General features: G+C 45.5%; 2 protein-coding genes across 3 annotated transcripts; both read left to right on the top strand.

Annotated features, from left to right (window-relative positions):
- The first annotated feature begins 472 nt into the window (after positions 1 to 472).
- Positions 473 to 24,654, top strand: LOC129816474 (COP9 signalosome complex subunit 8). Of its 2 annotated transcripts, none has more exons than XM_055871004.1 (7): positions 473 to 614; positions 2,600 to 2,670; positions 2,776 to 2,824; positions 5,217 to 5,358; positions 17,375 to 17,482; positions 17,705 to 17,767; positions 24,026 to 24,654. In XM_055871004.1, exons 1-7 carry the CDS (start codon positions 519 to 521, stop codon positions 24,103 to 24,105), a joined length of 609 nt encoding a protein of 202 aa, XP_055726979.1. In that variant the 5' UTR covers positions 473 to 518; the 3' UTR covers positions 24,106 to 24,654. The 2 variants fall into 2 exon arrangements, with proteins under 2 accessions (XP_055726979.1, XP_055726980.1); XM_055871005.1 differs by having other exon boundaries at positions 474 to 614; positions 5,226 to 5,358.
- LOC129816472 (E3 ubiquitin-protein ligase TRIM63-like) lies at positions 8,110 to 12,327 on the top strand. The gene has a single exon (XM_055871002.1). It carries the CDS (start codon positions 10,718 to 10,720, stop codon positions 11,771 to 11,773), a length of 1,056 nt encoding a protein of 351 aa, XP_055726977.1. The 5' UTR covers positions 8,110 to 10,717; the 3' UTR covers positions 11,774 to 12,327.
- Positions 24,655 to 26,630: the final 1,976 nt, after the last annotated feature.

Here is a 26,630-nt window from a genome sequence, read left to right as displayed (position 1 = left end):
TCAAGAGTAAGGGATAAATTGTATCTCTATTTCTGACATGTGTAACTGTTCTACTTGGCTGGCTACTGTTTGTACTGATTTGTCTAGTGGGCTATGTTCTCAAATAATCGTAAGGTATGCTTTTTTTATATATATTTTTATTTTATAGAACAGTAGGAGGAAACACGGCTAGATAAGAGAAATAGATTAATAGGGGCCTAGCACTCCAATACAGTAGGTTGCGGTGTATGCAGCTTTCACTTGGTTGCGATCAACCAATACAACTTGAAAGAAGAAATACCCGGTATCTGGGTCTTCACTAGTTACCACAGCCACACTGTCACAAACCCCGCCTATTTCTACAATTTTTCATCTTAAAATGTGATTTTAACCATAATCACACTGCAAACCGTGCCCCTAACCTTAAATGAATACCAAGAAGAAAATGTTTGTTTGTATAAATGTTTTAAATACCAAGCCAATTGGACTTTGTGGCTGTGGTAACTACAAGTGTAATTGGAAACCCAGTATCTGGTCGAATGACTGATCTGGGCAGCAACAAAATGCCTGCCGCAGTGATAATGGGTGAAAATTATGATAAACTTTTAGAGCAGTGCGAAACACAGGAGCTTGAGGTAGTTATGTATTTCTTCAAACTTGTATAATTTAAATGTCGGTGCTCGAAGATAATCGCTTTGGTTTGTGTTGTAGCTAGCTAAGTTACCCATCCACACACACTAACTAGGTAACGTCAGCGAACACAACATGTCTAGCTAGCTAGATCATAACGTTACGGTTAAGTTGAACAAAGCTAACGCTGCAGGAGCTGTGAGTGAAAGTAGCTAGCTACACGACCGTAGTTTGCTAACTTAGCTAGTTATGATGTTGCTAAACGTATAGCTAACGTTAGTGCTTTTGCTCCGTTGTTTACGTTTGGTGTAGCTGGCTGTTAAGTTCACACACAGACACACTGGCGTTAGTTGGCAAACAACACATCTAACTAGCTAGCTCATGACATGAAACTGACTAACGCAGTTCATTGAATGAGTTGTGCGTAAAGTACCTTGTTACCCGTACGTCAGTTGGCTAGTGCTTGCATTTGGTCCGTTGTTTAACCGTACGTTTTGTGTTGGTGGCCTACTTTGATGGCATGCACAGACAAGGTTTTAAACTAAGCTTCTAAATGTATGCTACTCTTTGGTACATACCTAATTCAGACTAGTGGCTTTAAAGGCTACATTCTTAGCTTGACACTGGAACATTCATGCCAGATGTCCACCGGATACAAATGCGTTTTGCCATATATCTAGCCCGCATTTTCCTTATTTGATACATGTGCTTCGCAAGGCTGCAGAATATATATATAAGAATAAGAATTTGTTCTAAACTGACTTGCCTAGTTAAAGGTATATATTACCTTTAACTAGGCAAGTCAGTTTAGAACAAATTCTTATTTTACAATGGCGGCCTAACCCGGATGACGCTGGGCCAATTGTGCGCCGCAATATGGTACTCTCGATCACGGCCGGTTGTGATACACCCCGGGATCGAACCAGGGTCTGTAGTGACGCCCCAAGCACTGCCTTAGACCGCTTCGCAACTCGGGGGCGTCACTTGGGAGTTTGCATGGAGAAGATCATTTTCGCCCTGTTCGACCAAAGCTTATAATTAGAACAGAAAAGTTATTCTCCTATCGACCTACTGGTTTCATAGGTGGGCAGACCTACCAGCAGCCTGACTCACACAATGGCGCATTATAACAATTAATCTAGTTTGTTCCCGTTCTGTCTCCCATCTTTAGCATCATCAATACACTTAACTGGTTGTTCCCATATAGATTACTGATTTAAAATCAGTAGCTGGTCCTGCATGATGGCACGCAAAATGATGCACAGAACAGTTCTGCGCATATTCATTTTGCAAGCCATTCTGTTAGGGCGCAATACCCAAATGTAGAAATGATGAATTGTCCCAGTGTCATTCTTACCTGAGACACATTTCCAGTCGTTCAGCCGGTGTCTTCTCATCTCTAACTACACAATAGTGATAATGTGGCCTCTGTATGGTTCCTCCCATGTGAACTTTTATGATCTTTTTTACCACTGCATGGTAATGCCATATCTCCATGTTTCCAACTTGGCCATATCTCCATGTTACAGTGCGTGTTTACGGAAAACAGACTGAAGACAGTTGACTACTTGTGCTAATTAGCTATCTGCGTCTCCTAACACCTGTGTGTAAATGGAAGACTGATGCCCCAAACATGTTGTCACTGAAATATATTGTCGGCTGCAACTGTTTTAACAATATACAGTAAGTGTGTATTTTGCATTTGTGACATTTGATATGAAAAGTAGAGGGATTTGATTCTAGAACCGTACCGCAATTGAGAATCGATTCAGGATTAGATGGAGTATTTGGCTGTTTTGACTTCAAGCCAATTCGCCTTTAAACAGAACATGTAAGGTCCTTGGACTGTATGAATTAACGTAGGCTCCTTTACTCCATTTTTGGGCTATCCTAAGTCATGAGGGTGCTACCAAATTTGGAACTTCATGAGTAATTGGCTTGAATGGTCTGACTATAGGCATTGACTAATTCATGTTCTTTTTATTGCCAGGCTCCAGGTGGGATTGCTACCCCTCAAGTGTATGCCCAGCTGTTGGTGCTCTATCTACTGCACAATGACATGCAAGTCAGGCTATGCCTTTCCAAAAGCCCTTCTAAAGATAAGATTTTCTGCCCACTGAGACATGATTGTAATTAATTGTCAGGTGACTTTTTCTCTTTTTACAGGAATAATGCAAGGTACTTGTGGAAGCGAATTCCTCAAGCCATTAAATCGGTGAGAAGGGTTAGAATTTCTAATACTAGATACTAGATAGCTGTAAATGTCTTAGTGTCAAAAGCGTCTTTTTGTTAGTAGGTATGCACATTTCGGGTCAATTTTGCTGCCGACTGACCGACCCTCATTAACCGGACAACAAATAGATTTTCTCTCTCCAAACAGTCAAATGTCTGACCAACAAAATATAATGCATGCACACAAGACATTTTAAGAGCTTAATGGAAACATGCAACAATTTAAATGTATTTTATTTCACCTTTATTTAACCAGGTAGGCAAGTTGAGAACAAGTTCTCATTTACAACTGTGACCTGGCCAAGATAAAGCAAAGCAGTTTGACACATACAACAACACAGAGTTACACATGGAGTAAAACATACAGTCAATAATACAGTAGAAAAAAATAAGTATATACAATGTGAGCAAATGAGGTAAGGGAGGTAAAGGCAAAAAAAAGTCCATGGTGGCGAAGTAAATACAATATAGCAAGTATAACACTGGAATGGTAGATTTGCAGTGGAAGAATGTGCAAAATAAAGATAGAAATAATGTGAGGCAAAGGAGCTAAATAAATACAGTAGGGGGAGAGGTAGTTGTTTGGGCTAAATTATAGATGGGCTATGTACAGGTGCAGTAATCTGTGAGCTGCTCTGACAGCTGGTGCTTAAAGCTAGGGAGGGAGATAAGTGTTTCCAGTTTCAGAGATTTTTGTAGTTCATTCCAGTCATTGGCAGCAGAGAACTGGAAGGAGAGGCAGCCAAAGGAAGAATTGGTTTTGGGGGTGACCAGAGAGATATACCTGCTGGAGCGCGTGCTACAGGTGGGTGCTGCTATGGTGACCAGCGAGCTGAGATAAGGGGGGACTTTACCTAGCAGGGTCTTGTAGATGACCTGGAGCCAGTGGGGTTTGGCAACGAGTATGAAGCGAGGGCTAGCCAACGAGAGTGTACAGGTCGCAGTGGTGGGTGGAATATGGGGCTTTGGTGACAAAATGGATGGCACTGTGATAGACTGCATCCAATTTATTGAGTAGGGTATTTGGAGGCTATTTTGTAAATGACATCGAAGTCGAGGATTGGTAGGATGGTCAGTTTTACAACAGTATGTTTGGCAGCACCTATTGTCTTAGTTAAAAGGCTAAAGCCTATTATTGAACATGCAACTTCTGTAATGAAACAGTTAATAAAACCCCATTTTCAAACATTTTCCAAAATGCAAAAACACCGTTCCTAAACAGGGCACCAAATGCGAGTGGTTCCGTATGTGACAGAGGGGAATCTCAAACATAGAAAGAGGGTAATCTAATAGCAACAACTAGGATGGGTTGCTAATATGACTAGGATTGTGCCTTTGGCTTCTGGACAACGAAGGAAAGTTGATATGAAAACCAATAGAACAGGAGAAAAATGCTGGTTAATGACATTAAGTCTTTATTGAATAATTACCTCCCAAGTTTTGAAGCAAGGTAAACGTGCCTCATTTTAATCAAAGTAAAACTTTCAGATTTCAAACAATTTTACTGCCTCAAGCTCACATTGAAAAGTGGTGGGTGACGCGATGAGAGCCTGCCTATTGTTGACTAGCCTATGCACTCGAATGGCGAATGGGAGGGACTCTTTAAATTACGAGTTGAGTTTGAGAATTTAAAATAGTAGCTCTTAATCGTGGCCATCAAAACAGTTAACATGGAATTGCATTTAGAATTGTTATTTGTTGTGCAATGGCTGGGCTTATAAAAGCACATGCTTATCTACAGATTTTTAAAGAGCTACACTGTCTGACAGGTGATAGGCCAGGCAGCCCTGGTCCTGGAGTGCTGCAGGAAGACCAGGTGTGTTGAATTTAGGCAATCGCTGAACTGATCAATTCATTCAGTTGGTCAGGTGTGGTGCCTAGTGTTGGAACTAAAAAATCCTGCTGCACTCCAGGAACAGGGTTGCCTACCCGTAATAGGCCATTCCACTCCTAAAACTGGGCTCTATGCTGTGCCGGTGGGATAATCTACATGACAACTAATGAATATACACATGTGCTAATTTAATTACTAAATTATGCAATTTAACCTATAGACTGATGAGCATGACCAATCAAATGTATTTTCAGCGGCTAACCGATTTAAACGGTTATCCGTTAACATCCCTAGTTGTTAGACAAAAATGTTAAAGCTCTACTTGGAACCCGGTAACTATTGAAAAGGTACTCATATAATTTCCCATGTTGAAAATGATGGTATACAAGTGGGACCTGCCCTGCACGCTGAATTAATTCAACACATGAGAATGAGTGTATCCAATGTGTCACTAGCAACAAGATTCCTAGCCTGCATGTCATTCATTATAGTCTAGGCTCCAATGTATAGTAATGTCAGTGAATTGGGTTGGAACATGTGGTGTGTGCAGGCAAACCTAGAACTGACGGCCGTGTGGGCCGTGGGTCAGCGTATATGGCAGCGAGACTTCCCCGGGATCTACTCGGCCATCGCAGCTCACCAGTGGTCTGAGAACATCCTGCCAGTCATGGAGGCCCTGCGAGGTACTGTCACGGCCGTGCACTTTTCTGTTACCAATTGCACACACCTGACCTGAATGATGGCTTGCACTTAAAAAACATCCTACACGCATCTGTGGTCCAGGTTTTCAAATATAACATTAGTCCTGCAGGGGATCTTATTATATGCATGCTGTTTTGTTTTTGTATGTCTTCTGGTGAGAAAAACATTTTCTGAAGACTCTGTTACTGGGTGTTCTTGAATACACTCCAGAGAGTAATGTTACACATTGAGTGAGTGATTGATTAACTTCAGATTTGTTTGAGGCTCACTGTATTGACCTGTTGAGACAGACTGAACTCTTGCTTAGGCTTTGTCTCTCACCAATTTACTATATCCATAGCCTAAACCCGAGGCTAGACAAGAAGAAATACATTGGATACGGATAGATTTGGTAGATGTTCACACAATCAGCAGCTCCATGTTTTTCCATGTTAGAATTAGCTTTGGACAATTTGTAGCAGGATTAAATGTGTTGGGTAGTTGATGTAAGAATTTGTATTCTTACTTAAATTATGAAACTAGTGGCCCCACACTTGTTATATAGCACATTTTGCAATGTTTACAGTTGAAGTCAGAAGTTTAGCCAAATACTTTTAAACTCAGTTTTTGACAATTCCTGACATTTAATCCTAGTAAAAATTCACTGTTTTAGGTCAGTTAGGATCACCACTTTATTTTAAGAATGTGAAATGTCAGAATAATAGTAGAGTGTTTTATTTCATCACATTCCCAGTGGGTCAGAAGTTTACATACACTCAATTAGTATTTGGTAGCATTGCCTTTAAATTGTTTAACTTGGGTCAAACGTTTTGGGTAGCCTTCCACAAGCTTCCCACAATAAGTTGGGTGAATTCTGGCCCATTCCTCCTGACAGAGCTGGTGTAACTGAGTCAGGTTTGTAGGCCTCCTTCCTCGCCCACGCTTTTTCAGTTCTGCCCACAGATTTTCTATAGGAATGAAGTCAGGGCTTTGTGATGCCACTCCAATACCTTGACTTTGTTGTCCTTAAGCCATTTTGCGATTATGCTGGGGTCATTGTCCATTTGTAAGACCCATTTGCGACCAAGCTTTAACTTCTCTGATCTACGGATACCGAATACGGGTTCACTTTCCTAAACAACCGCTGAATTGCAGGGCGCCAAATTCAAAAATATTCCTAAAAATATTTATAATCATGCAATCACAAGTGAAATATACCAAAACACAGCTTATCTTGTTGTTAATCCACCTATGGTGTCAGATTTTGAAAATACACTGCTCAAAAAAATAAAGGGAACACTTAAACAACACAATGTAACTCCAAGTCAATCACACTTCTGTGAAATCAAACTGTCCACTTAGGAAGCAACACTGATTGACAATACATTTCACATGCTGTTGTGCAAATGGAATAGACAAAATGTGGAAATTATAGGCAATTAGCAAGACACCCCCAATAAAGGAGTGATTCTGCAGGTGGTGACCACAGACCACTTCTCAGTTCCTATGCTTCCTGGCTGATGTTTTGGTCACTTTTGAATGCTGGTGGTGCTCTCACTCTAGTGGTAGCATGAGACGGAGTCTACAACCCACACAAGTGGCTCAGGTAGTGCAGCTCATCCAGGATGGCACATCAATGCGAGCTGTGGCAAGAAGATTTGCTGTGTCTGTCAGCGTAGTGTCCAGAGCATGGAGGCGCTACCAGGAGACAGGCCAGTACATCAGGAGACGTGGAGGAGGCCGTAGGAGGGCAACAACCCAGCAGCAGGACCGCTACCTCCGCCTTTGTGCAAGGAGTAGCACTGCCAGAGCCCTGCAAAATGACCTCCAGCAGGCCACAAATGTCCACAAATGTCCATTGCCTATAATTTCCACCTTTTGTCTATTCCATTTGCACAACAGCATGTGAAATGTATTGTCAATCAGTGTTGCTTCCTAAGTGGACAGTTTGATTTCACAGAAGTGTGATTGACTTGGAGTTGCATTGTGTTGTTTAAGTGTTCCCTTTATTTTTTTGAGCAGTGTATATTTTACAGCGAAAGAAATCCAAGCTTTTGTGAGTGTAGCTTTTTTGCGCATTATTTTGAGAAAACAAAAGCCGTGTTCCGTTCGACAATTCCCAAAAAGTATCCGAAATGGTCGTTGAAACATAAAAAAAAAAAAATTATAATCAAACCTCAGGTTGTCTTTGTCAAACATAATTGATCATATTTCAACCGGAGCATAACCTATTCATTAAGAGAGAAAAGGAAAATGGTGAGCTCCTCCCGTGCGTGCAGGAAATATTCAGAGGACACCTGACCTCTTTTGAAACATCTCGCTAATTTTTCAAAATAAAAGCCTGAAACTGTCTAAAGCCTGGTCACAGACTGAGGAAGCCGTTGGAAAAAGAATCTGGTTGATACCCCTTTAAATGGAGGTTAGACAGGCCAGGAAACAAAGATTTAAAAAAATATATATATATATCACTTCCGGGTAACTTTTTCTCAGGATTTCGCTTGCAGAATTAGTATTCTTTTTCTCACAGACAATATTTTGACAGTTTTGGAAACTTTGGAGTGTTTTCTATCCTAATCTGTAAATTATATGCATATTCTACGATCTGGGCCAGAGAAATTGTCCGTTTACGTTGGGTACGTTATTTAAAAAAAAAAATATATATATATAATAATAATCTGACCCCTAGCGCTGAGAGGTTATTAACTTCCTGACAGATGTTTCAATATATCCACATAATTTTCCTCCCTCATGATGCTATCTATTTTGTGAAGTGCACCAGTCCCTCCTGCAGCAAAGCATCCCCTCAACATGATGCTGCCACCCCGTGCTTCACGGTTGGGATGGTGTTCTTTGGCTTGCAAGCCTCCCCCTTTTTCCTCCAAACATAACGATGGTCATTATGGCCAAACAATTCTATTTTGTTTCATCAGACCAGAGGACATTTCTCCAAAATGAATGATCTTTGTCCCCATTTGCATTTGCAAACCGTAGTCTGGCTTTTCGATGGCGGTTTCTGACCAGTGGTTTCTTCCTTGCTGAGCGGCCTTTCAGGTTATGTCGATATAGGACTTGTTTTACTGTGGATATAGGTACTTGTTTCCTCCAGCATCTTCACAAGGTCCTTTGCTGTTGTTCTGGGATTGATTTGCACTTTTCGCAAATAAACTGTAAACAATTGTTGGAAAAATTCCTTGTGTCATGCACAAAGTAGATGTCCTAACCGACTTGCCAAAACTATAGTTTGTTAAAAAGAAATTAGTGGAGTGTTTGAAAAACAAGTTTTAATGACTCCAACCTAAATGTATGTAAACTTCCGACTTCAACTGTGTATGTATGTGTGTGCGACTCGTAAAGATCGGACCTTTTACAATCTTATATTGTAGTCTGCTGCATATTGACGGTTCTTGATGATCAAAAGGGGTGGCAGGTAGCCTAGTGGTTAGAGCGTTGGACCAGTAACCAAAATGTTGCTGGATCAAAACCCTGAGCTGACAAGGTAAAAATCTGTCATTCTGCACCCGAACAAGGCAGGCCGTCAGTGTAAATAAGAATTTGTTCTTAACTCACTTGCCTAGTTAAATAAATAAGAGGGTGCCACTTGCATCCTACATAGGTCTACATTGTCTCCCAGCTGTGGAGTGGTAATAGGGGGCTAACATAAGGGAGCTTAAAGTTGGAATCCTGAATGGTGAAACTGCCATGTCCATTTGCTCTATAAGAACAACCAAAAGGTTACTGCAAACAACATTTTTTTTTCTCCCATTATTGCACACGCGATAGAACAGCACCATATGTATACTTACGATACGAAATGCTCCCCAGCTCTTCTTTGTCAAGCGGACAGTGGAGCTGTTTCCCAATACTGCGGATTCCATCTTTAAATGTTTTTGTAATACCTCATTGACAATAATAGGCTCTATAAGAACACGAACATATTGTGTCCCATTGATGCACAGCATGATATGATACAGTTCACCTTGTTTAATCTAGCCCTTTAAACCATACGCAGCATCACACCATTTAGCCTACCACAATTGTTCAAAACAGATCATTTTTCTTGATTCTCGAAATGACAGTAGTCAATCTAGATGAGTTTATTACAAAGGTATTGTTATGAAATGGACAGATGAGACGGCGTCTTCTTAAATGACACTAAAATATCCATCAGTAAGCTCCTGCCTCTGCAGATAGGAGTGTCATATGGAAACACTTATGACCTTCACTGCTCACACTCCCCACGTGTAACCACCTCTAACTTTTGGACCCTGGTAGACCCATACATGAAGTCACTCATGCGGCAAGGTTAAGAATAGCTCATGCCTGGTGCTCACTGTTCTTTATTTTGATAAGTTTTCAACGTCACAGAATGTGCTACACATTCAGAGTTACTCAAGACCATCTTCATTTCCACGATCTGGGGTTTAACCTATAGCTGACCGCTTGTGTAATATAACGGCAATCAATCCAAAGAAATGTCACTGGGAGGTATTTGTTTTGTTGGGGCAGTTTATCGCGTAAGATGTTGGATTCAAAACACCATTCAGTGGGCATATGTAGAAGGGGCAAAAAAAGTATGTCGTGAGAAATAATATAGATATTTTTTTGCATATTTATAGGATGATGGTGCAATGCGTGTCATGAGCATGAAACATCAAACAGTGGGTTAGGGGGTCTGCCACAGAGGGTGGTGTTGTGAATGCTTGCTAAGAGATTTATTTAATCTACTGAAGTGCTCTGATATGATCAGAGTCTATAAGTGGGCTACGCCGGCGAGAAAGGTGGTAAGCTTTATGAAGCCTATGTTGGCTTTGTTGTAATATTCCTGGAAAATCACCTTGTCGTAAACAAAGTCAGGGGTGTGTTGACGTGACAAGGAATGCTGTTTACCCTTAAGGAAACCTCCCTCAGGTGCGACTGCTCTGGGACAGTCACATGGGGGGCTTTATCACTGCTGAATGTACTCCTGGCCCGGTCAGATTTCTGTCACTGCGGGAGGGGATCTCACTCCTTGTGTAACATATGACACATGCAGCAGCCAGTGGGTGGGGGCCATTTTCTCAGAAAAGAGCCTGGCAAACAAGCAGGGAGGAATGTGTTCCCTGGTTGGTGGGAGATATCGGGTGTCGCAGGCTGGTATAAAGGACAGGGCTGCTATTCCCCAGTCAGAACAGATGTCAGCACTTCAGCGGACACTGAAGCAGCTACCAAAGAGAAAGGTTCAGCCCCCAGCCTCTATAGTTACTGGCTTGTTAAAGCCTATAGGAGAAGAAGCAGTCGTCCAAGACCCACTGTGAAGTTTGAGAAGGCTGTGTCCAAAAAGAGACTCATCTTTTCTAACATTAAGGAGAAGCCTATTTCAGCATGGACGTCCAGAGGACAGGCTCGGTGGTGCGTCCACCAAGCCCCATGGAGAGCCTGGAGAAGCAGCTGAGCTGCCCCATCTGCCTGGAGATGTTTACTAAGCCCGTGGTCATCCTGCCCTGCCAGCACAACCTGTGCCGTGGCTGTGCCAGCGACCTCTACGACTCACGCAATCCCTACCGCTTCTCGGGCGGTGTCTTCCGCTGCCCCACCTGCCGCTTCGAGGTGGTCCTGGACCGCCACGGCGTGCACGGCCTCCAACGCAACCTGCTGGTGGAGAACATCATCGACATCTACAAGCAACAGCAGGAGGGCGGCGGGGGTAGTGGCAGCGGAGACAGCACGGAGACTCCATTGAAGCCCAAGGACTCTAAGGAACCCATGTGCCAGGAGCACGAAGAGGAAAAGATCAACATCTACTGCGTTACCTGCCAGATGCCCACCTGCTCCATGTGCAAGGTGTTTGGCCAGCACAAGGACTGTGAGGTGTCGCCGCTGGCCAGTGTCTACCAGGTGCAGAAGGGCGAGCTTAGCAACGCCATCGACGCCCTGGTGGCGGGCAATGGGCGCCTTCAGGCCCTACTCAATCAGATGGAGGACGCCTGCCGGGCGGTGCAGGACAATGCACAGCGCGCCAAGCAAAGCTTAGGTGAGCGCTTCGACCTGCTCTACGCTGTACTGGAGGAGCGTAAGGGCATGCTGCTGGAACAGATCGGCAAGGAGCAGGACGAGAAGGTGACAGCATTGCGGGCGCTGGCCCAGCGCTATGGCGAGCGACTGCAGGCAGGCTCAGAGCTGACTGACACGGCGGTTCAGGCCCTGGAGCAGAGCGGTGCTGCCGAGTTCCTGCTGGCCTCCAAGGGCCTGATTACACAGACTAAGGACACCGCCAAGAGCTCCCTGGGCGAGGAGAGGCCCGAGCCAGGCTTCGAGAAGATGGATCACTTCACACTGTCCACGGAGCATGTGGAGGTCGTCCTGGCCAAGATGGACTTTGGAATGGTTGACGATGACGAGTTTGAGGATGCGGAAGGGGACGAAGAGGAGGAGGAGTGATGAAACTTGAAAATATACGAACTGAACAAATGACCTATTTACTACTTTTGAAGGTTCTTAAACCTGAATGTTCATGGCAGGGACTCTAGTTTCAGAGATATTAAGATAATTTAGGAGGAAGGAAGGAAGGAAGGAGTTGGTTGAGTCAGAATGTTTTCGTAAGTAGTGGATTGACTTGAATACACAATGGCTTACCCCAGTTTGAGTGCAATATTTAGGTTTTTGTACTCTTAAACTTTGCCATTTTGTAAACGATATAGTTTTTTTTTATACTTTTGTATTTCCATATCAGATTTATTCAGATCTATTTGTTATGTACTTTAGGTTGAATACACTCTGGTTGTTTACACTTGAAGACTTTATCAGGTGTAGAGATTGAGATGGGAATAAAGTTTTGATTTGTGATTCCTCATCTGCATCTAGAAGGCCTGTGGTTGTATCAAACGGATAAATGCTTGAATTGATTGCGTGCCCTCAACTGGCAACAGAATATTTCGACAGATCTGTTTTCGTCGCAACCTGAAATAAACAAGCAGTTATTTCTGCAGACTCAAGCAGTTATTTCTTTGTTTTTATCAGATTCCGATTATTTCAAGATTGCTTTTCATTCCTCCTTTATTCAAGGTACAGAGAAACACACATGCATACCAGGCAAATCAGTTTGAAGTTCAAAACATAATGGTTTAGCAAGATAACTATAATTTGGGCGTTGTCCCAATATGTTGTTGCTCTCACTTGGCATGTGCCAGCATAAAAATAAAAGCCCTTGCTAAGTCCTCATTCGCTAGTCTTTGCTGGTGAAGATTGGGGGGGGGGGGCTATTTTTAAACGTTAAGATGTTGAGAAATGACAGAGGCCCTGGAATAGAGTGTCAGTGAAGGTCAGGTGGGGGTCCTGTTTCTCCTCCATTAAGTACCATCCCCCCCGTGTCATAGACCGACTTGCTCAGCAACTACCAACTCCTTTCTGAAGAGCTGTAGAGGAGGCATTTGGAGGGGCCGGCCCACATGACTAGTCATCTTTGGATAGTACCCTGCCAGTCAGCTGGTTCAATGGCTTCTGCCATCTGTTCTTGTAGTCTCAAAATTCCTTTAGAATGAGTTGTAATATTTTATCAGTGGTGCTAGCAACGGTCATCAACATTGTTAAAAGGTTTTAAGAACAATTTTAATAAGTGCAACAGTTAGACAATGGATGAAGACACTCCAAACTTTATATATCAACTGAATTAGAGCACAAACATTTTACTGGGGCAGACAAATAATTAGTTCAGGGATTTTGGTGGGAATTCCATTCTTACATTTATTGTCAAAATTCACTTTTTTCTTAGAATGCACTTGTATGCATACTAATGGAATCAGAAAATCTAAAAATATTTTGTTCAAATACAGAAAATGATGTGCCTAATTTGAATAAATATATATATTTTTCACCCATCTACACACAATACCCATAAGTGAAAACATTAGCAACATATTTTTTTTGCAGGGTTTTCAGGGTATGTCTCTTAAGAGTTGTCAACACCTGGCTTGTGCAACATTTGCACATTTGATTATTTTCACATTTTTCAAGCTCTGGCAAATTGTTTTATCATTGCTAGACAACCATTTTCAGGTCTTGCCATAGATTTTTAAATAGATTTAAGTCAACTAACTCAGCTAGAATTTTGCCTGTGCTTAGATCCATTTGGTTTATATTTTTATCCTAAAAAACTCCAGTCCTTAATGATTACAAGCATACCCATGACATGATGCAGCCACCGCTGTGCTTGAAAATATGGAGAGTGGTACTCAGTAATGTGTTGTATTAAATTTTCCCCAAAACATTCCACTTTTTGTATTCAAGACAAAAAGTTAATTGCTTTGCCACATTTTTTTGTGGTATTACTTTTAGTGCCTTGTTGCAAACAGGATGCATGTTTTAAAACTTTTTTATTCTGTACAGGCTTCCTTCTTTTCACTCTGTTCAATTAGGTTAGTATTGTGGAGTAACTACAAGGTTGATCCTTCCTCAATTTTCTCCTATCTCAGCGGTTTCCTTCCTCTCCGGCCACTAACTTAGGAAGGACGCCTTTGTTGGGACTGGGTGTATTGATACACCATCCAAAGTCAAATAACTTCACCATACTCAAAGGGATATTCACGTCAATGGGTGCCCTTTGCAGGGCATTGGAAAACCTCCCTGGTCTTTGTGGTTGAATCTGTTTTTGACTGAGGGACCATACAATTATCTGTATGTGTGAGGTACAGAGATGAGGTAGTCATAAGAAAATGTTAAACACTATTAGTCCATGCAACTTATTATGTGACTTGTTGTTAAGCACATTTTTACTTCTGAATGTATTTAGGCTTGCCATAACCAAGGCTTTGAATACTTATTGACTCAAGACAATTCAGCTTTAAATTTTTTATTCATTAGTACAAATTTCTAAACTTAATTCCACTTTGACATTATGGGGTATTGTGTGTAGGCTGATGCCCACAAATCTACATTTAATCCATTTTAAAACAAAATGTGGAACAAGTCTATGGGTGTGAATATTTTCTGAAGGCACTGTATCTTAACGATAACATAGCAGGCTTAAAAGAAATGCCTGTAACTAGATCCCCTACCTACTGGTCTTGACGAGAAGGAAAAAACTGCCGGAAAAAGTTATCTTCTGCACTGTTCAACCAATCCCGTAAATGTGGAGGATTTAAGATGTGTCGCCTCGTTAACGTCCAAAAGCGGAGGTTTTTGTCACAGGGTCTTTTCATTTCCCCTGAAAACTGAAAAAAATCTGGTTGTTGATGACTCTGCAGAGGCTACACCTATCTAAAAAAAAAAAAAAAAAAAATTACATTAATTGTGATATCAGACATTTCACTATAATCCGAGTGCTCATTTTCCAAAGTAGCTTTCATTTCAGCGCATCTCATTTCTAAACATTTCAACTCTATTAAAAAAATGAACACCAATAAAAAGTTATCTTCTATTTCTTGTGGTATGTGTCAAGACTATGCGTTAAATCCCTGACAAAGCTTAGGCGTTCTTATAGATTCAACAGAAAGACAATCTACTCCTTTGAGTCCATTTCAGCCATTACCGGGGTGTGTTTAACATTACAAACGTTTCCGTGGTCGTAACATTAACAGGGAAAAACGACCGGCACAAGCAAGAATAAAATGAACGCAATCAATCCAGCGAGATTTAAGTGACATTGATTTTATACCCCTCAAGCACAGGAAATACAGTGCATTTGGAAAGTATTCAGACCCCTTGAGTTTTTTCTACATTTTGTTACATTACAGCCTTATTCAAAAATAGATTGAAATAGTTTTAAAAATGTATTTCATCTACACTCAATATCCCATAATGACAAAGGGAAAACGGGTTTAGAATTTTTTGCAAAATTATTTAAAATAAAAACATACCTTATTTACATAAGTATTCAGACCCTTTGCTATGAGACTCGAAATTGAGCTCAGGTGCATCCTGTTTCCATTCAGCATCCTTGAGATGTTTCTACAACTTGATTGGAGTCCACCTGTGGTAATTTCAATTGATTGGACATGATTTGGAAAGGCACATCTCTCTATATAAGGTCATACAGTTGACAGTGCATGTCAGAGCAAAAACCAAGCCGTGAGGTCGAAGGAATTGTCCGTAGAGCTCCAAGACAGGATTGTGTCGAGGCACAGATCTGGGGAAGGGTACCAAAACATTTCTGCAGCATTAAACACATTGGCCTACATCCATTCTAAAATGGAAGAAGTTTGGAACCGGCAAGACTGGCTGCCCGGCCAAAGTGAGCAATCGGGGGAGAAGGGCCTTGGTCATGGAGGTGACCAAGAACCCGATGGTCACTCTGACAGAGCTTTAGAGTTCCTCTTTGGAGATGGTGAGAACCTTCCAGAAGGACAACCATCTCTGCAGCACTCTACCAATCAGGCCTTTATGGTAGAGTGGCCAGACGGAAGCCACTCCTCAGAAAAAGGCACATGACAGCCCGCTTGGAGTTTGCCAAAAGACACCTAAAGTAACAAGATTCTCTGGTCTGATGAAACCAAGATTGAGCTATTTGGCTTGAATGCCAAGCGTCACGTCTGGAGGAAACCTGACACCATCCCTACGGTGCAGCATGGTAGTGGGTATGTTTTTCAGGGACTGGGAGAATAGTCAGGGTAGAGGGAAAGATGAACAGAGCACAGTACAGAAAGATCCTTGATGAAAACCTGCTCCAGAGTGCTCAGAACCTCAGACTGGGGCGAAGATTCACCTTCCAATAGGACAATGACCCTATGGACAACGACCCTCAGCACACACCTAAGATAACGCAGTAGTGGCTTCAGGACAAGTCTCAATGTCCTTGAGTGTCCCTGCCAGAGCCTGGACTTGAACCCGATAGTGGTGCAGCTATGCTCCCCATCCAACCTGACAGAACTTGAGAGAATATGCAAAGAAGAATGGGAGAAACTCCACAAATACAGGTGTGCCAAGCTTGTAGCGCCATACCTAAGAAGACGTGATACTGTAATTGCTGCCAAAGGTGCTTCAACAAAGTACTAAGTAAAGGGTCTAAATACTTATGTGATATTTCAGTTTAGAATTTTTTTATACATTTCCAAACATTTCTGAACTTGTTTTTGTTTTGTCATTATGGGGTATTTGTGTGTGTAGATTGATGAGGGGGAAATCTGTAACGTAACAAAATGTGGAAAAAGTTAAGGGGTCTGAATACTTTCCGAATGCACTGTAGATGGCTGAGAGACATCCTCATGTGGGTTGGGCATTTTGTAGGTCTACTTAAAAAGGCAGGACCAGATACGTTTTCAGATAATACGTTTGATTTATATTACATGGGCACACCAGTTGATAATGCTCTGGCTCTTAATTGTGCCATATACAGTAGGCTACATAACGTGGTTGGAAGGATATCGGTTGATTTTCTGGGCAAATGCCTGTAGTTAATACCAAATTTGTTCAGAAAATTAAGTAACATTGATAACAGGGGGCTCTTTTGGGAGAAGAAATGGGGAAAAACCCCGGACAGTCACTGCGCCCGTCCTCGCAGCTGTCTCCACTCGTCCCAGTTGTTATGTTACCACCGGTAACACTGTTGTAGCGGATAGGGGGGTTGTTAGTACACACAGACTGTTGCTAGGCTATAAAGTGCGAAGGCGATAACTTTGGGCTTGTTCATTGAAGCTGTCGGGGCATCAATAAACATACAAATCCATCACAGGTGTAAGCCAAAGTCTGGTTTGCCGTCAGCTGTGAGGCTAAATTGTTTTGCAATGTCGTCATAAGGAGCAGTTGACCCACTCTTGACTCGGGACCAAATCATACTCTGACCTTGTTTTGTGCTCTCCTTTTCCTTACATCCGCCTTCCACTGTAGGCCTATTTGACTTGCTATTTCTCAGTCCAAGTATAGACAAATTGTTATTAGCACTGCTACACGAGTAGTACAATAATATTACTTTTTGACCATGGGGCTGGACTCCACGTTGTGCAGTTTACATGAGGTGTTATTAGATTTTTTTTCCATGTGTTTGAATGACAAAATGTCCCTCTCTTAAATGCGTACATCTCACGTGTGTACCCATCTTTATTCCCACAGAGACCACTCGTCGGAGGGCGTATGGCCTGGTGGCCCAGGCGTACACCTCCATCATGGCAGAAGACTTTGCCGCCTTTGTGGGCTACTCCGTGGAGGAAGCCGTGAAGGGTAAGCAGAAGCGGTGCAGAACCTAATCTATACTCACTACCATCTGGCTACTGGATCAATAACACCGTCGTATACCATATCCTTAATCTCCTCATGTGACTTTTCAAGTTTAGACCTGAAAAAAGTGTGTGTCTAACTTCTCCCTTTTCCTCTCTTCGCTTATTTTGCCCTCCTTTTCTCCGCCCAACCCTACCCTCTCTTATCACTTTCTCCCTCCCACAGGGGTGGTGAGCCAGGGTTGGCAGGCAGACCCTGCCACCAGGATGGTAATGCCCCAGAAGCCAGGTAGGTGGTGCTGTTGCCCTTCTATTTTCTCCCGTCAGTAGGCTATTTGTCATGCCTGAGCCTTTTTCCCCCGACTTTGCCCAATCACGCCCTCTTCTGGTGCTGATAGCATTTTCCAACCAGACTGTCACTCCCCCATACGCTCCATTTAACCATATGCCGTGTGTGTGTGTTGTGTGTGTGTGTGAGAGAGAACCCGGTCCAGAGCTGTGAATTATGAGGTCATTCATAGCTGGCTTAGACACTGACTTCACTCCTCCTCACCGCCCTTACTTTCCCCTCCTCTCTCCCTCTCGTGTATTTGTGGCCTCTCATAGGTTTTTCTTTGCACATTTTCCCCCCCCATATGACTGTTCTGTTTCCTTTGCCTGGCCTACCTCCTGAGACATTCTGTAACTGTTAAAATACAGGTTCAGGAATGAGCAACATCAGATATCCCTTTATTTCTCACACATCATGCTTTCTTCCCCCCCCCACTTTTGCTCTCTTTCATCCACTTCGTAACCATAGTTCTCTCTTGTGCTCGCTCGTTGTTCACTCCCTTTCCTCCTCTTCCCCCGCCCCTCAACTCTCATCACCACATCCGCCCTTCTTTTCCCTCCAATCCTAACTGTCGACACGCCCTGTGGGTGGCTTGTTGATCAGTCTAGTTTGAGACGCATTTCTTTATGGAAACATTTTTGCGGGACCTTGTAACAGCCCCCTTTCTCTAATCAGCAGAGCATCATGCTGAGAATCTGTGGCACATATGTTCATCTGACTTGATCCGTCAGCCCCTCGATTAATCCTCTCGCACCTCCATTTTTCTTACATTGAATCAGCATACAGAGCCTTTGAGCAGAAAATCTGCCAGACAGCGCTTTCATTTGCCCAATAATTGCGCAACAATGCTAGATGCAATCTTGTGTTAAAAATATATATTTTTTTGTCCCACGCCCTATTATTTTTATTTCTCAACTGGAAATTGAAGCACGCTTCCCATTTGCTTTTTAAATGCATAGGCAAATGAAGGCAGGCTTCATCAGTGTGTCACACACCACTTTGCAATGAGCTAGAGGCCGTATGCATGTCACGTTCCTGACCTGTTTTCCTTTGTTTTGTATTCATTTTAGTTGGTCAGGGCGTGAGTTGGGTGGGTTTGTCTATGTTTGTATTTCTATGTGGGGTTTTGTGTTCGGCCTGGTATGATTCTCAATTAGAGACAGGTGTGTATTGTTTGTCTCTAATTGAGAGTCATACAAAGGCAGCCAGGGTTTCACTGGTGTTTTGTGGGTGTTTGTTCCTGTGTCCACACAGGACAGTTGAAGGTTAGTCACGTTTGTTGTTTTGTAGTTTTGTAGTGTCTTGTTTTGCTGTGTTCATTAAAAGATGGCTTATTTCCCTCAATCCGCATCTTGGTCCTATCCATGCTCCTCCTCGTTTGAGGAGGAGAACAACATTGACTGCCTTTACAGAAACACCCACCACAACAGGACCAAGCGGATTGAGGAGAGAGAAAAATAACTAAGGCACTGGACACAGGAGGAATGGTCTTGGGAGATCATGGACGGAAAAGGACCCTGGGGAAGGGTTGGAGAGAATCGCCGCTCTCGGGAGGTGAAGAAGGCAGCCACAGCCCAGGAGCGGTGGATTGAGGAGGCAGCACGTATGAGAGGCTGGAAGCCCGAGAGGCTCACCCAAGAATTTCTTGGGGGGGGGGCTAAAGGGGGGTGTGGCGAAGCCGGGTTGGATACCTGAGCCAACTCCCCGGGCTTGCCGTGGAGTAAGAGGGCGTCGTACTGGTCAGACACCGTGTTATGCAGTGAAGCGCACGGTGTCCCCAGTACGCGTGCTTAGCCCAGTGCGGGCTATTCCACCTTGCCGCACTGGGAGGGCTAGGTTGGGCATCGAGCCGGATGCCATGAAGCCGGCCCAACGTATCTGGCCTCCAGTACGTCTCCTCGGGCCGGCGTACATGGCACCAGCCTTACAGGTGGTGTCCCCGGTTCGCCTGCATAGCCCAGTGCGGGCTATTCCACCTCGCCGCACTGGCAGGGCTACGGGGACCATTCAACCTGGTAAGGTTGGAGAGGCTCGGTGCTCAAGAGCACGTGTCCTCCTTCACGGTCCGGTATATCCGGCGCCACCTTCCCACCCCAGCTCAGTACCACCAGTGCCTACACCACGCACCAGGCTTCCAGTGCATCTCCAGAGCCCTGTTCCTCCTCCACGTACTCTCCCTATGGTGCGTGTCTCCAGCCCAGTGCCTCCAGTTCCGGCACCACGCACCAAGCCTCCTGTGCGTCTCCAGAGCCCTGGACGCACTGTTCCTTCTCCCCGCACTCGCCCTGAGGTGCGTGCCCTCAGCCCGGTACCTCCAGTTCCGGTACCACGCACCAGGCCTATAGTGCGTCTCAGCCGGCCAGAGTCTGCCGTCTGCCCAGCGGTGCCTGAACGGCCCGTCTGCCCAGCTCCGTCTGAGCCATCGGTCTGCCCAGCGCCGTCTGAGCCATCTGTCTGCCCAGCGCCGTCTGAGCCATCTGTCTGCCCAGCGCCGTCTGAGCCATCTGTCTGCCCAGCGCCGTCTGAGCCATCTGTCTGCCCAGCGCCGTCTGAGCCATCTGTCTGCCCAGCGCCGTCTGAGCCATCTGTCTGCCCAGCGCCGTCTGAGCCATCTGTCTGCCCAGCGCCGTCTGAGCCATCTGTCTGCCCAGCGCCGTCTGAGCCATCTGTCTGCCCAGCGCCGTCTGAGCCATCTGTCTGCCCAGCGCCGTCTGAGCCATCTGTCTGCCACGAGCCGTCTGAGCCATCTGTCTGCCACGAGCCATTAGAGCCGCCCGTCTGCCACGAGCCATTAGAGCCGCCCGTCTGTCCCGAGCCAGTAGAGCCGTCCGTCAGTCAGGAGCCGCCAGAGCCGCCCGCCAGTCAGGAGCCGCCAGAGCCGCCCGCCAGTCAGGAGCCGCCAGAGCCGCCCGCCAGTCAGGAGCCGCCAGAGACGCCCGCCAGTCAGGAGCCGCCAGAGACGCCCGCCAGTCAGGAGCCGCCAGAGACGCCCGCCAGTCAGGAGCCGCCAGAGACGCCCGCCAGTCAGGAGCCGCCAGAGACGCCCGCCAGTCAGGAGCCGCCAGAGACGCCCGCCAGTCAGGAGCCGCCAGAGACGCCCGCCAGTCAGGAGCCGCCAGAGACGCCCGCCAGTCAGGAGCCGCCAGAGACGCCCGCCAGTCAGGAGCCGCCAGAGACGCCCGCCAGTCAGGAGCCGCCAGAGACGCCCGCCAGTCAGGAGCCGCCAGAGACGCCCGCCAGTCAGGAGCCGCCAGAGACGCCCGCCAGTCAGGAGCCGCCAGAGACGCCCGCCAGTCAGGAGCCGCCAGAGACGCCCGCCAGTCAGGAGCCGCCAGAGACGCCCGCCAGTCAGGAGCCGCCAGAGACGCCCGCCAGTCAGGAGCCGCCAGAGACGCCCGCCAGTCAGGAGCCGCCAGAGACGCCCGCCAGTCAGGAGCCGCCAGAGACGCCCGCCAGTCAGGAGCCGCCAGAGACGCCCGCCAGTCAGGAGCCGCCAGAGACGCCCGCCAGTCAGGAGCCGCCAGAGACGCCCGCCAGTCAGGAGCCGCCAGAGACGCCCGCCAGTCAGGAGCCGCCAGAGACGCCCGCCAGTCAGGAGCCGCCAGAGACGCCCGCCAGTCAGGAGCCGCCAGAGACGCCCGCCAGTCAGGAGCTGCCAGAGACGCCCGCCAGTCAGGAGCTGCCAGAGACGCCCGCCAGTCAGGAGCTGCCAGAGACGCCCGCCAGTCAGGAGCTGCCAGAGACGCCCGCCAGTCAGGAGCTGCCAGAGACGCCCGCCAGTCAGGAGCTGCCAGAGACGTCCGACAGTCCGGAGCTGCCCTACAGTCCGGAGCTGCCCTACAGTCCGGAGCTGCCCTACAGTCCGGAGCTGCCCTACAGTCCGGAGCTGCCCTACAGTCCGGAGCTGCCCTACAGTCCGGAGCTGCCCTACAGTCCGGAGCTGCAGTACAGTCCGGAGCTGCCCTACAGTCCGGAGCTGCCACTCAGCCCGGACCTGCCGGAGTCCCTCAGCCAGGACCTGCCGGAGTCCCTCAGCCAGGACCTGCCGCCCCTTATCCCGGTGCTGGTCCTTATCCCGGTGCTGCCCCTTGTCCCGGTGCTGCCCCTTGTCCCGGTGCTGCCCCTTGTCCCGGTGCTGCCCCTTGTCCCGGTGTTGCCCCTTGTCCCGGTGCTGCCCCTTGTCCCGGTGCTGCCCCTTGTCCCGGTGCTGCCCCTTGTCCCGGTGCTGCCCCTTGTCCCGGTGCTGCCCCTTGTCCCGGTGCTGCCCCTTGTCCCGGTGCTGCCCCTTGTCCCGGTGCTGCCCCTTGTCCCGGTGCTGCCCCTTGTCCCGGTGCTGCCCCTTGTCCCGGTGCTGCCCCTTGTCCCGGTGCTGCCCCTTGTCCCGGTGCTGCCCCTTGTCCCGGTGCTGCCCCTTGTCCCGGTGCTGCCCCTTGTCCCGGTGCTGCCCCTTGTCCCGGTGCTGCCCCTTGTCCCGGTGCTGCCCCTTGTCCCGGTGCTGCCCCTTATCCCGGTGCTGCCCCTTCATTTAGGTGGGGTTAGTGGGAGGGTGGTCATTGGGAGGGGGATAAAGAAGCGGGGATTGATTATGGTGGGGTGGGGACCTCGTCCACCGCCAGAGCCGCCACCGTGGACAGACGCCCACCCAGACCCTCCCCTAGACTTTGTGCTGGTGCGCCCGGAGTTCGCACCTTAAGGGGGGGGGTTCTGTCACGTTCCTGACCTGTTTTCCTTTGTTTTGTATTCATTTTAGTTGGTCAGGGCGTGAGTTGGGTGGGTTTGTCTATGTTTGTATTTCTATGTGGGGTTTTGTGTTCGGCCTGGTATGATTCTCAATTAGAGACAGGTGTGTATTGTTTGTCTCTAATTGAGAGTCATACAAAGGCAGCCAGGGTTTCACTGGTGTTTTGTGGGTGTTTGTTCCTGTGTCCACACAGGACAGTTGAAGGTTAGTCACGTTTGTTGTTTTGTAGTTTTGTAGTGTCTTGTTTTGCTGTGTTCATTAAAAGATGGCTTATTTCCCTCAATCCGCATCTTGGTCCTATCCATGCTCCTCCTCGTTTGAGGAGGAGAACAACATTGACTGCCTTTACAATGCATAGCTTCTTAATTGTTTGAAACCTGAAAGTCTTACTACATATTATGAGGCATGTTTTACCTTGCTTCAAAGTAGCCTAGGCAAAATCCGACCATATCAGTGGAGGCAATTAGCCTATTTTTATAAAGACTTCCATATGCCATTGAAACCTGTTGCCCATTTCTGCCATGTTCATGTTGTTTGGCACCAGCGGAGAGCATTGACCATATCCCTGGTGAGTGCTCACTGCACATATTGTCGGGTCAGTGCCACTTAAGTTTGTTTTTGGACAATAATATCCTCCTCCAGCTTAGATGAGTGTCATGTTCTATTTGTCTCACCTATTATATGGACAACGTCATTTTCTATTGATCATTTTGTCAGTGTCAGCAGAGTGGGCTACCCTGTAATTAAAAAAGATTCTGCCAATGTCTGCAGTATTGTAAAGTGTAGTAGAATTGAATGATACATCTAAATACAAAGCTTCGTTTTTCCCGCGCAAAGAAAAAAGAAACATCTGATTATAGCCTAGGCCTCTCTGCTATATGCGCTCAGCCATGCATTGGACAATCTTTTTTGCGAACAGTGATTGGAGTTATATTATTAGCCTAAATTATGACTATACACTCTACTCATCAGATTCCGAATAGTAGGCTATTTTACATAAGTCTGCAAAAAAGTCAAATTTTTATGGTGAAAATTAGCTTCCCCGAAATCACGCACCGCCTAGGCTAGTGACTGTACTTTTCGTTACTTGTCTTGTTGGCTGAGGAAAAGTAAATGTCAACAGTTATTGTCATCTACAAAGTGCGCGGTAAGTAAGAGACACGTCATTGCATCCTCGACTTGCACGTTCCGTTGAGACGAATTCACTATAATCTGAATGTGATTTCTGTCATTCCCGATCACCGTTGGTGGATGCCTTAATCAGGTTACGCACCCAATGCATAGGCCTATGGTTCCGGTAAATGTCTAAAATGTCTGGTGAATGGAAATGCTGCTGGTCAAATGTCCTGCACCACATTTTCATAACGGAAACTCTGACACACACACACACACACACACACGGATGGAGGATGCTACATGGTAGAAGACTTGGCTCTGTGAGGAATCCCTCTTACTCACTCTCTCTCTTTCAACAGATCCTCCCCCTGTATCGCTGGTTCCAAACGAGCAGCAGCTGGCCAGACTCACTGACTACGTGGCTTTCCTTGAGAATTGATACATTTCCTTCAGCCCTGTTTGTCTGCCATGAGGAGGACACCAGAACACCCCTTTTCCCAAGCTTAGATGGACACACACACGCAGGACCTCAAACTGACCCCCCTTGTGCATGATTGTGGTCATGTCTTTTGTGGGGTAAAACTAATTTTGAACGGCTGGGCCTGGCTCCCCAGTAGGTGGACCTATATTCCCTCCGAGGCCCACCCATGGTTGCGCCCCTGCTCAGTCGTGAAATCCATAGATTAGGACCTAATGAATTTAGTTCAATTGACTTTATATGAACTGTATCTCAGTATAATCTTTGAAATTGTTTGCATGTTGCATTTGATATTTATGTTCGGTGTAGTATTTGAGGATGCACCTTATCGCTACATACATTTATATGGTTTCTCAAGAGTGGCGTGAACCTCTTCAGGTAAGAGATGACTCATCAGGTTATTTAGAAAATGTAGGCCCTTCTCTCCAACAACACCCTTCCATCTATAGACTGCTTTTCAATTACGGTTTGTGTTTTGACTTGTGAATAAATGCTATGGTTTGTTTCTAATTCTGAACTTGGTGGTTTTTGGGGGGGAAGTCCCTGCAAACAAGAAAAGTTGTGACTTTCTAGTGTCAGTTGTCTGTGAGAGCAACATTCCACGAGAAGGGTGGCCTAGACGTTCCTCCCTCCCCACATTGCAACGCAATGTGCTTCACAGAAGAAAATAACAACAAATAAAATATTTACTACACAACAAACATAAGAGGATAAAAACAAAAGAATAACTGAATGACAAAACAGAATCCTAAGGAAAAGTGAAGCTAAAAAGGTGTGTTTTAACACAGTTTCACCCCCAGATTCTCTAGCAGGCTATGTATGTCTCTAGAAGTTTGGCACATGTAGCCACTGGGATTTTTTTCCCATTCTTCAAGGCAAAACTGCTCCAGCTCCTTCAAGTTGGATGGGTTTCGCTGGTATACAGCAATCTTTAAGTCATACAACAGATTCTCTGTTGGATTGAAGTCTGGGCTTTGACTAGGCCATTCCAAGACATTTAAATGTTTCCCCTTGAACCACTCGAGCGTTGCTTAAGCAGTATGCTTAGGGTCATTGTCCTGCTGGAAGGTGAACCTTCGTCCCAGTCTCAATCAATAATACATATCTAAGTTTAGCTATCTTAATGAACCAGAAAGCTAGCTTTTTCTGGTTGTTTATCATAGTTAGCTGGCTAACTCATTGAGCCTGTGTTGTAGTATACCTCTATGGTCCTGTTTATGGTGTGTCGGTGTCAGTCAGGCTGGTGGTAACTGGACCCGATCGATCACTATTCAGGACATCCGTCACTCCCTGTCTTGTCTGAAATGCATATCAACAGCGCTCGTCATCCACATGGGGGCCAGCTATGAAGTTATATTGAGCAAGGACGCATCACTGTATTTGAACTTGATGACATAGAGAAGGTAGACAAAGTGAGGGTAGTTTCTGAGCAGTTTGAGTTAAAGTTGACTACCATGAATGTGTGAACTAAACATTTTGCTAATGCTTGTAATGTAAATAGGGGAGATGGACAAAGTACTTACTGTTGCTCTTCACACATAAAGCCTTTGGACACCATCAAATGAAAATAATCAACAGTAATCTACTAATTCTTCACACATGGAATTAATGCAAATAATACCTCTTTGTGGACATGCATTTTTTTGGCTTTGAATTCAAAGATCTGTATTTTCTGAGTTGCTGTTATCCATGTTCTTCCTTTTTGTTTAGTTTGTTAGTAGGCTAATATAGAGGTTTAGCAGTTGTGGTCATGGGGAAGCCCAGTCCTATGACAATGTTATGCCTATGGTCATTACACTCGCTGAAAAGTATTTGCAATGGAGCTCTGCATTATCCCCTTGACTCACAACAGTTAAAATAGTGTGGGGCTTGTAACATTCATTATTTCTGAAACTCAATATCAACAGGTGGAACCTATACCTTTTTATAACTTTGGAATCAATGTTAGACTAACAACTGCGTGGGGACAAAATCAAGCCCAGTCTCTTTTCGATTGAAGATCCAACTTGTTTTTTGGGCTGCTTACAATGGGCACAGCTGTTGCTTTCAACACTGTAAATATACAGTCATGAATTTGGAGATCTGTGTACACAGGCGCACACCATTCCCCGATGCCCTGTGAATGTAATCTATGGCCTAGTCTATTTACATTGACCTCAGGTGTGTTTACAGTAACAGCTGAAAGATTGACATAGAGCAACAGGAGTCTAGACTGACTTGTAATGTGACTGGGTTGGATTTATACTTAGCACATTTTCCAGGTGCTCAAAAGGCTTTCCATTGTATGGGGGGGACTCACCTCATCCCTTACCAAAGCTTAGCACCCAGCTGGGGTATGCCATGGCAGCCATTTTATACCAGAAAGCTCAAAACACACTAACCTCCACACATACTAACCTCTTCAACTCACTATTCCCAGTGTATTCCCGGGGCGTCTTTGAAATCATAACCCTGTCAGATACTCCTTTGTGATATAATGTGATGAT

Source organism: Salvelinus fontinalis, chromosome 19 (assembly GCF_029448725.1).
Source record: "Salvelinus fontinalis isolate EN_2023a chromosome 19, ASM2944872v1, whole genome shotgun sequence".
Lineage (NCBI taxonomy): Eukaryota > Metazoa > Chordata > Actinopteri > Salmoniformes > Salmonidae > Salvelinus > Salvelinus fontinalis.
The sequence above is the reverse complement of the archived record's forward strand: the minus strand, read 5'-3'. Positions and strand labels throughout refer to the sequence as shown.